The sequence below is a fragment of the Amaranthus tricolor genome, chromosome 3 (assembly GCF_026212465.1).
Source record: "Amaranthus tricolor cultivar Red isolate AtriRed21 chromosome 3, ASM2621246v1, whole genome shotgun sequence".
In the NCBI taxonomy this organism is placed as follows: Eukaryota; Viridiplantae; Streptophyta; class Magnoliopsida; order Caryophyllales; family Amaranthaceae; genus Amaranthus; species Amaranthus tricolor.
Window position 1 is genome coordinate 25,307,567 of NC_080049.1, and position 9,556 is coordinate 25,317,122.

A 9,556-nucleotide genomic window follows, 5' to 3' on the forward strand; every position below is an offset into this window, starting at 1 on the left:
CTGATGCACTAAAAACAGTTTATTTGGTAAATTATATTTAAGGGATTTAAAAATTTGACTTTTAAATCAAAAGTAAAAAGCTATTACGCGTAGGCGTAGCGTTTTTATTGGTTTTTGATCTACTTTTTTTCAAACAAAGAACCAATTGCCTATAACTAAAATTTTTCAAATATCTTTAACAATTGGTGTAAAATCATAAATAAAAGGCTTATTGACCTATATTTTTAGATGGTCAACCAGTTTATAATTCCAACCAACAATCATTTGCCAAAATAACCCTATATCGATTATTTCAAGTAAAAAAATTCTTGAAATACTAGGTAAGAAAATAAAGAAAAAAAGTTAATTTAATTGGGATCATAATGACGATATCACTAGGGTTTCATGTAGCAATGTTTAAAATCAAATACCGGATACAATTTAATATAAATAGTAAAAACGTAATCCAGTTTTAATCTAGATAAATTAAATATTGATTTTCTGTAAGTTGGCATCAACAAAAAATATTTGTTTGTGAGTCTTTATCTAAAATTAAAAATGATCAAGTAAAAAGAATTTTGATGAGGTAAGACTATGTTATTATAGTTTTTTCCTTCCTTAAATAACATCAATTCAGATTGGAATGAAATTAAAAATGCGTTTGAAATTAGTTTGATAATAAAGTGTAAACTTAGTATAGTATGACTCTAAATGATAAAATAGATGTGAATAAAAATTTATAAAAAGTTTAATGTGAAAAGAGTCTTAAAATTGAAGTTAGAGTTTGAGAATATTCATGAAAATTTAAAATACTTAACCAAAAAAAAAATTAATTAAATAGACTAAGTTTTAAACTTATTTTCAAAAGTAAGCGTAAAATTTCCAAACATGAGGTTTGGGGTTGTTCGCAGTTACTAACTGCGAACAGGTCAAAAACGATAAAATAGTTGTTCGCACTTACTAACTGCGAATAGCTATTTGACCTATTTTGACATGTTCGCAGTTACTAATTGCGAACAGGTCAAAAACGACAAAATAGTTGTTCGCACTTACTAACTGCGAATAGCTATTTGACCTATTTTGACCTGTTCGCAGTTACTAACTGCGAACAGGTCAAAAACGACAAAATAGTTGTTCGCACTTACTAACTGCGAATAGCTATTTGACCTATTTTGACCTGTTCGCAGTTATGCTGCACAAAAACAGGACAAAATAACTATTTCCAGTTACTAACTTTTAAAATAAGTTTAAAACATAATTTATTTTTTTTTTTTTTTGTTAAGCATTTCAAATTTTCAATATTCACAACCTAATACCATTTGTCCTTCACCAACTTAAGTCAATTTCAAGAGTTCCAACTAAGCAAAACTAAAGATCCAGCTTTGGGAGTATACGGGTTTTAAAATATTACAAAATTAAAACAGGAAAGAAAATTCAAAAATAAATCAGATATTCAAATAATAAGTTTCAAAAATCACCAATCTATATCTAAATTATCTAGTTTCCTAAACTAAAAACCGAATAATTCAAACAGGATTTTTATGCCCATAGCTTAGCTTCAAAAGCACTATGGGTTGTGCCGTTGCTGCCTCTTGGTCAGTATTCCGTTATAGTGTTATCCAGGCGTTGGGCAGCTGGTGTTCTTCATGCTATCTAAACTTTTAATTGCAAATTTCGTACTGCATTAATTTCCCTGTTAAAAACACTTTCAATACCAACAAAACATAGAAAATCACAATTAATTTCCCTGTTAAAAACTCTACAAATTGTTCATCTACCACAACGGACAGATATGAACAACCACCAATACCCTCATCAATACTCGTGTTACTAAAATGAAACGAATAGCCAACACTAGGCACTCGTGTTTCTATAATGAAACGAATAGCCAACACTAGGCACGTATAGGATATACACTCGGAAAACAAAATTAAAATTAAGGCATTATACGATGAGAATGCCGAGATTGTTTTAATCGTCAACTCCCTGCCAAATTTACCCTAGTTCTTGGAGCCCTCGTGGAAGGTCGATACCGGCCTGAATACCGAGGCTCTTCATCTTTCTTCCTTTCTGACCTGAACCCACCTCTTGTCCCTTGCCTGCCCATATTTCTTGGTGATGGGGACTTCTTTCCACCTTCCTCATCATAACACAAGGGTTCAAGCCCTACAAATTCTGGTTCGGGAGCATAATACACCGGCCGCTTTGATTCATCCATTCTTCGGAAAGTAATAGATATCCTAGAAAGGACAGAATGAAGATAAGAATAGCAGCTTATAGAGTGGATGGCAATATTTATTACATTTAAAAATAGGAAAAATTACCGTGAATAATACAACTTTTGTTAATTTCCATAAAATAATATAAATTTTTGATTAACCATGAACAACGCCAACTTAAGGGTTTTTTTTTTCCTAGAATAATGTCATTTAATCTCCTATAATTTAATTTTTAACATGTTAGAGATCTTTTAGAGAAACACGCCCCTAAATTGGTATTATCCATGGTAAATCAAAAGTTGGTATTATTGTGAAGAAATAAGTAAAAAGTTTAATTTTTCCTTAAAAATAAGCAGAAATAACCATCATTTCATCAGAAATATGCAGGCAAGATGGACAAAACAGAGACGATTTACCTCTTAGATGGAACTGCAGGGACACAATGTTTAGCAACATCAGCTCCATTTCCATTTAACACCAAAACCGATCTATAGACAGAAACAACTTATATTACCAATTAACCCACACACAGGTAAATAAAAAAAAATCACAAAAAATATATAAAAAAAATGAAGCAAATTCATTGCACTTACCCTACAGGCAAGGGGATTGCCATAGAGCCGGTAAATTCTCCAGGGCCCACGATTTTCAAGTCTGTTCCAAATACTATATTGCACACACTGAGGAAAGATATAGTGCAGAATGGCCGAACAAAATCATGATTATCAATATGTGGAGGTATGCAGTCTCCTGCGTCATAGATGTTGACAATGCAGCTATCAGGAACACATGTTGGCGGAAGAACGTGCCATCTGATCAGCCTCTTGACTATCACCTTGAAAAGAGGAGGTAGAGGATCTACTTCTTCACGCTTAAGAATACCTGGTGGGTTACCATTTTTATCCTGCCACCGGAAGTAAAAAAACTTAACATCTGAATGCTGTCGAGCACATTTAGAAAGGAACTGAATAATATTGTATAAGTGAGCAGAAAAACTTACAGTAGCATAATTATAACAGCAACCAAATTGAATAGTCACACGTCCTTTACCCTTCATCCACTTCCTGGGTGCTGTGTAAGTGCGCTCTGAAGCAACAGCAAACAAAAGGGATAATTAGGAGTAGTTTTAACAGAGAACGCCGATGTAGTCTTCCTTATACAACAAAATTCCATTACCCAATGCCATTAAGTGGTCCCACCTAGGGTGGGGTTTGGGGATCAGATGCACACAATCGTACCCTTGTAAGATAATGTTTTCGATTGACCAATAGTAGCAAATACATGTGCAACTTCACATAAATAAGAAGTGTGTGATATAATGAGTCATCTTACACTAGTCCATATAATATGAAACCAAAACCAAAGAGCATAGGAGAAAAATAACCATTTTGCATCACAGCTTAAATTTAAACACAAGTACAAAGCAAAGGAGAAAAAGCAAAACATCACATCTCGGAACTGACTCTTTCAGATGTCAAAAGTTTGACTCCAATTAGCTTAACTAGTCATTCACCTCTAGAACAACCTCCACAGATTTTATGATAGGCATAAAACATACAGTCAAGCAGAATATGATCTTAGTGAACCACAGGAAACAGCCAAACCCGATCCTAAGGATTACGGCTTTACATTGTTGATTTGTTGTATTGACTTGCACATTCAAGCAGTATGCAACAGAAGATATACAGCCATCAGGCTCTAATGCAAAAGCACAGAATTTAGACTTATCATGATTACACTCATTAGAGGCCACATTGTTTATTAAACCATATCAACTATCAACTACAAATCCCACATCAAATTTATTCCGTTCCTATTCAAAGAAGGCAAGGTTATTTGTTATCTATTTACTCCATTCACTCCTCCCTGAAGATAAAGAAGGGTATGGGAGAACAATAATACCAAAAGGGGAGATGATGGAAATGGAGAAAAAGGAATTAGTGTGGATAGCTCCTTCATATTTTGTACAAAAAAATAAAATAAAATAAAAGAACTTCCAACATTGGAAACATTTTGAAGGAGAACACTCCAACCTTCCGTACCCTCCCCTCGTCTTCCTTTCCTTCCTAAAATGTTATCCAAACATAAAGTTAAGTTCTATGATCAAATTTCGCGACATCCATGGTCAAATATGATAAAAGACGGAAGCAGCGTGCAACAAAGGCAACAATTTAAGTTTATGTTATCTCCAAAGTAAGTGCTTACGGCTTTAGGCTGATTCTCTTTCGAGACAAAGCCAAAATGCAAATCCCAAAGTTTTCATTTGCAACAATTATTAACCAAACCACAATTTCATATCCTTTACAGGCATTACACACTGTAATTAGCGCACAGAAAAGTGACAGTAATTATTCCTACACACTCTTCCAATAATACATTGCAACTTTACTGCCACATGGACACCAAATATCTTTGAATATTGGCTTTATCCGCTATAACTTTACTGCCACACAAAGAAAAGGTTCCAATGCATGAATTTTGATTATTGGCAAGAAAATAAGCTTTCCTTCAATAAATATAGAAAACCTCACTAATCTTCAGAAAAACTTCTTCAACTCAAGAATGATTTCTAAACTCTAAAAACGTAGAAGGAACTTCAAAAATACGTTTTTAGTTAAAGAGCATCACCCACCCCATAAAACAAATTAAAAAAACACACTCCACTTGAATCTACAAAATGAAACATACATCCCATACAATGAATAATCTCGGCACTTACACTATTTGGATTGAAGGAAATGGAGAGAAAGAAAGGGGAAGAATTTAAAGAAATGAGAGATTCCTTATTTGGATGACAAAATGAGAGGGAAGGGATTTAGAGGGAGTGATTTAAAGGGATTAGATAGATGTTATCTTTTAAGCTATCAATCTTTCCAAAATTGGAAAGATTTGAAGAGGAAACCCCATCTCCCTTCCTTGCTTTTCCCTTCCCTCCTAAACAAACAAGAATTACTTTCATTCCATTTCTCTTCCCTTCCTTTCCTTTCTTTTCTCTACAAAGTTGTTATCCAAACACAGTGTAAAAAACTTGAGTGAAAAAAGGAGTGAAATGTCAATTGAAGTTCTTAATCACGAGTCACAACCGAGAACTAGTATAAGATCTCATAATTGATCCTTTGGTAAAACTGAAAGAACAAGCTTAATTGTCAGTAAAGCAATAGAGGCAAAGTCAATTAGCACTATCAACTATCAAGTCATTACCCTCAGCTAAATAAAACCCTATAATTAACAAAATAAGAATCACAAGCAAATACAGATAACTTGAACACCTGTAAAATTTGAGCTGCAAGCACTTCTTACCTTTCAGCTCCCCTTTCTTTCCCTTTTCTTCGAGTTCGTACACACAATCAACAATCCTTTTCTGTTCCACAGCGCTGAATACACCTGTATGCAGCTCAAGCCCTTGAAGAATATTCTTGAACTTTCCATCAATCCTCTCAAGGCATATAAAATCCTTCTTCCTTCTAACATTCATAAACCTTAAATACTCTCTTTGATCCCGAGATAACTCTGTTTTCTTTCTGGCCGCCTCACCGAGTGCATCTCCATCTCCTTCAAGTTCATCCTCTTGAGTCATGTCGGCCCACGACATACGAACTTTGGGAGTTTCAACTACAATAGATGCAGAATTACTGCACACTTCACTAGGGGAAGCATCAAGGACTGATTCTGAGCACACATTGGTACCATATGAATTTGTTTCTGCCTCATCTTTCCAACTCCCTAACGAATGAGTATCACACTTATCAAAATCACTATCTTCTTTATCCGGCATCAAAACTGCCGAATGATCTCCCGAATTGGAAGGTCCCTTGTTATCATGTTCTGAAAACCACAGATAATGCTCAAAAAATAAAAAAAAAATCCGTAACACAAACCAATTTAATTAAATGATAAATAATTCCAAACAAACCCCAATTTATCAAAATTTTCTCATATAAATCAGATTACTCAAAACATTAACCATCAACCAAGCAAACAACAGCAAAACCCAAAGTTCTAAAATTTTCACAAAATTCAAAGAAAATAAACAACATACAATATCATACAATATCATACAATATTTTTCTCAATAAAATCAAGATTACCCAAAACCACACTCCCTAAATTTTAGATAATTTACTAAACCTGAAAAACCAAAAAAATTAGCCATAAAACAATCTGATTATATCTAAATTTACAAACAAACGAGAAACTTAAAAAGATAATCACTTTCAAAAAAAATAAAAGGACCCAAGTGACTAATATCATGTAAAAACAAACAATTAATTCAGAAATAGAAACAAAAAAAGCTGTAAATTTTCAAACATTATTAGCTATAGATCGAAGAAAGACTCAAATTCGAAAAAAAAGATGGAAGAAAGACTCACGAGGAGTGAGGGAGCGGATACGACGAGAAAGATTATGAGTACAGTTCTGACAAAGGTCTCGTGACAGAAAGGGTAACCAATTTGATAGAAACTCCGACGCAATTTCGAGTTCCGATTCATCGTATCGGAGAAGAAACGGATCGTTTAAACGTGGAGGATCCGTCATCTTAACAGCCGAGTCAACTCCACGATTATGTATGGTAGTGAAAACAGCGAAGACCGGGAGTAGGAGAGAGAGAGGGGGATGGGAATGATAAATGAACCGACTTTATTTTTGAGTTTCTTATTTGGAGACGTTGGATTTATGTGGGACATTATATTTTATTTTAATTTAAAAAAATGTTTGAATTTAGAGAAATATAAGTGGGTATTTTACTCAAAAAAAAAAGGTAGGTATTATATATATATAAAAAAAGGAAATATTTTAAAATTTCATCAAACTCTATCTTGTAATAACATTCTCATTTAATTCGTAAATAAAAGTAAAATTTAATATTTTCAGAATGAGGGTTTTACTTTTAAAAATCTCACGTTCAAGATATTATTTATAAAAATTTCAACTTTGAAATATTATTTAAAAATATTAACTTTTAAAAAGATTTAAACTCAAATACAAGATATACATGATTCAATAAAATGATATCACGTATGTGTTTTTTCTCTTATAACTACCATCGGTAGGTTAAGTATTTTTAATATAAGAAAAATTACTTCTAAAAAGGGTAATCTTTAGTTGCTTTGCAGATATAGAACTAACTTTTAGTTTATTCTACAAATGGCCAACCTTTACCTTCCATTTGCAAACAAAGGGTTTTCAGGTAAGTACTACCTATAATTACCGGTTTCCATTTTGAAGCTTACAAAATGGTATAGATGTCCAATAACATCTTTCACGACCTAATTCCTCTGTACATTATCTTTCTCTCTTTGTCTTTCGTACTCTCTTTTACCCTCTCTCCCTGCAAATATATATATATATATATATATATATATATATATATATATATATATATATATATATTGTGTTCTCGGTGGCGATATGATAATTACATCACTTTGTTAATGCATCACCGAGTAGCTACTGCAATCGTGATTGTTACCACAATGATCGTAGGCTAACGCATAATGGTTACTAAAACACTTACACATACAACTAGGGAGGAGAGAAGATCATGCTAATGCCTAAGAACTAATGAAGCAGGGTGAGATCTGTTATCATGAAGATGTAAAAGTGACCATAATTAAGAAAGGTGTCCATGATTGAAGGAAAAACGGAAAGGGCAACAGCCGTGAGAAACGAGGTTATAAATGCAAATTGAAGCACCACACAAAAATATTATTCCATTACCCCAATGCCATTAAGTGGTTTCCACTAGGCTGGGTGGGTTTGGGGATCGGAGGTACGCAACTCTACCTTTATTAGTGATACCACTAACAAATAATATGTGTTGATGTGCGTGAAAGAAGGTTCTCAAGGACAAGAAACACAAATGCATCTTGGTTAAAAGAGAACTTCAAATGTCTATAAGAAGGCTAGTCATTGTTGTTATCTAGTTTAGGTGAGTTTGATTCATTGTTACCTGACGCAATATGGTTCTGTGCCGATCAAGATAACAAATCTTCATGGTGAAAAAACCTAAATACATCTTCTAAAATAAATTAGGGAAGTGGAATGGATGTCTGGCAGCTTCCATCTTTACGGTAAAACAGGTACGTTTTCCCCTCTTTTTCTCTTCTTTTTCATCTTATTTCCTCTTTTACTTTTTGTTAACTTCTAAATTTCTCTTCTTCTCCCATATCTCATCTTTTTTGCAATCAAAATAATAGATCTTTGTGAAACACAAACGTTTTTCGAATCGAAGTAATTGACAATTTGTTACGCGGTCCAAGGCGACCCTGTACACTACCTTTTTGTGTCATGGGTCAGTCGTTCCCAATTGAAAAGGGGTCTACCGTCCTGCGATCTGGGTAGTGATTGTTTAATTCCTTTTACTACCACAAGATTCTTCAAAGAAATAGGTCTCTACTATGATCATAAATTCACAAATTTGAGGAAAAATCCTTTAACAGCGAGCATGAATCATGCGGAACCTAGATTCATAATCCAAGTCCATTAAGAAAAGACTCCATATGTATTCTATTAGAGCTTTGAGGTTAGGTTTAAAGCCTTGCTTATTCACCCAATTTTTGCACTATGCTAATATGCTTTGCAATTTGCATCTCAGCTTCTAAAATAGAAAGCAAATCAACCAAATGCTTTGCTTTTATTTGAAACATAAATTGTAGCTAGCTCTCAACACATGAAGCGAAAAATTATATCTTTAACCAAGCACAAATTAGAAAAAGCGCACCACGACAATTCCAAAAGTAAACACACTTAAAAACCAAAAATAAAAATCACAGTTTAAAGTAGGAGTTAGAGCCAAGAATATTGTAATTACCTGTTGACGAGCTGCAGCAAGTTTGAGCAGTTCATCTGCCTCTGAGAAATTCATGAACCAATGACCCAGAGGATGATCTTTAGTGACTCCTCTCCGATCACTATTTTCATCAATCGAAGCTGAAGCAAAAAATACAGCTAATTGAACATAATAGTTTTATCATTTAACAATACCAAAACCAAAGAAAAACCACCCATACCAGATGGCGGAAGCTCCAAACCAGCAGGAAGCCGAGGCACAACTACAGCAGGGTGGTTCTGTACACGAGCGAGAAAAGACTCGGATGGGTCAGGAAAGACAACCTCATCATATGATTCCACAACAACTGGCTTTTTAGTAGATTGTGGACCGCTCTGTTCTAAAGGGTACAGCTTCAAATGGTGATATCTGTAGAGAAAATCAATTTACAGTTACACTTGGATTCAAACCCAATAAAACCATGTAAGCGTATACACGTTGTTCATATCCACCCGATATGCATATATGATTGCTCCAATAAAACCCAAGACATTATCATTATACTCACATGTCCAACTTCCTATCGCAA

At 34.0% G+C, this 9,556-nt stretch overlaps 1 protein-coding gene across 2 annotated transcripts; it reads right to left on the reverse strand.

Annotated features, from left to right (window-relative positions):
* Nucleotides 1–1,633: 1,633 nt before the first annotated feature.
* Nucleotides 1,634–9,128, reverse strand: LOC130808219 (RNA demethylase ALKBH9B-like). 2 transcript variants are annotated; one of them, XM_057673696.1, is made up of 6 exons: nt 9,010–9,128; nt 5,499–6,023; nt 3,199–3,284; nt 2,792–3,102; nt 2,615–2,686; nt 1,634–2,219 (listed from the first exon to the last, which is right to left on the reverse strand). In XM_057673696.1, exons 2-6 carry the CDS (start codon nt 5,971–5,973, stop codon nt 1,958–1,960), a joined length of 1,206 nt encoding a protein of 401 aa, XP_057529679.1. In that variant the 5' UTR covers nt 5,974–6,023; nt 9,010–9,128; the 3' UTR covers nt 1,634–1,957. The 2 variants fall into 2 exon arrangements, with proteins under 2 accessions (XP_057529679.1, XP_057529678.1); XM_057673695.1 differs by lacking the exon at nt 9,010–9,128 and adding an exon at nt 6,569–6,870.
* Between the last annotated feature and the right edge of the window lie 428 nt (nt 9,129–9,556).

What these genes read in the sequence shown, in the direction of transcription:
- LOC130808219 (XM_057673695.1), bottom strand. Translation starts at nt 6,734, where the DNA reads ATGACGGATCCTCCACGTTTAAACGATCCGTTTCTTCTCCGATACGAT. An exon ending in TATCCGCTCCCTCACTCCTC is followed by an intron (nt 6,024 to 6,568) that starts GTGAGTCTTTCT and finishes TGTGGTTTTCAG; the next exon opens with AACATGATAACAAGGGACCT. An exon ending in AAAGAAAGGGGAGCTGAAAG is followed by an intron (nt 3,285 to 5,498) that starts GTAAGAAGTGCT and finishes CTGTTGCTTCAG; the next exon opens with AGCGCACTTACACAGCACCC.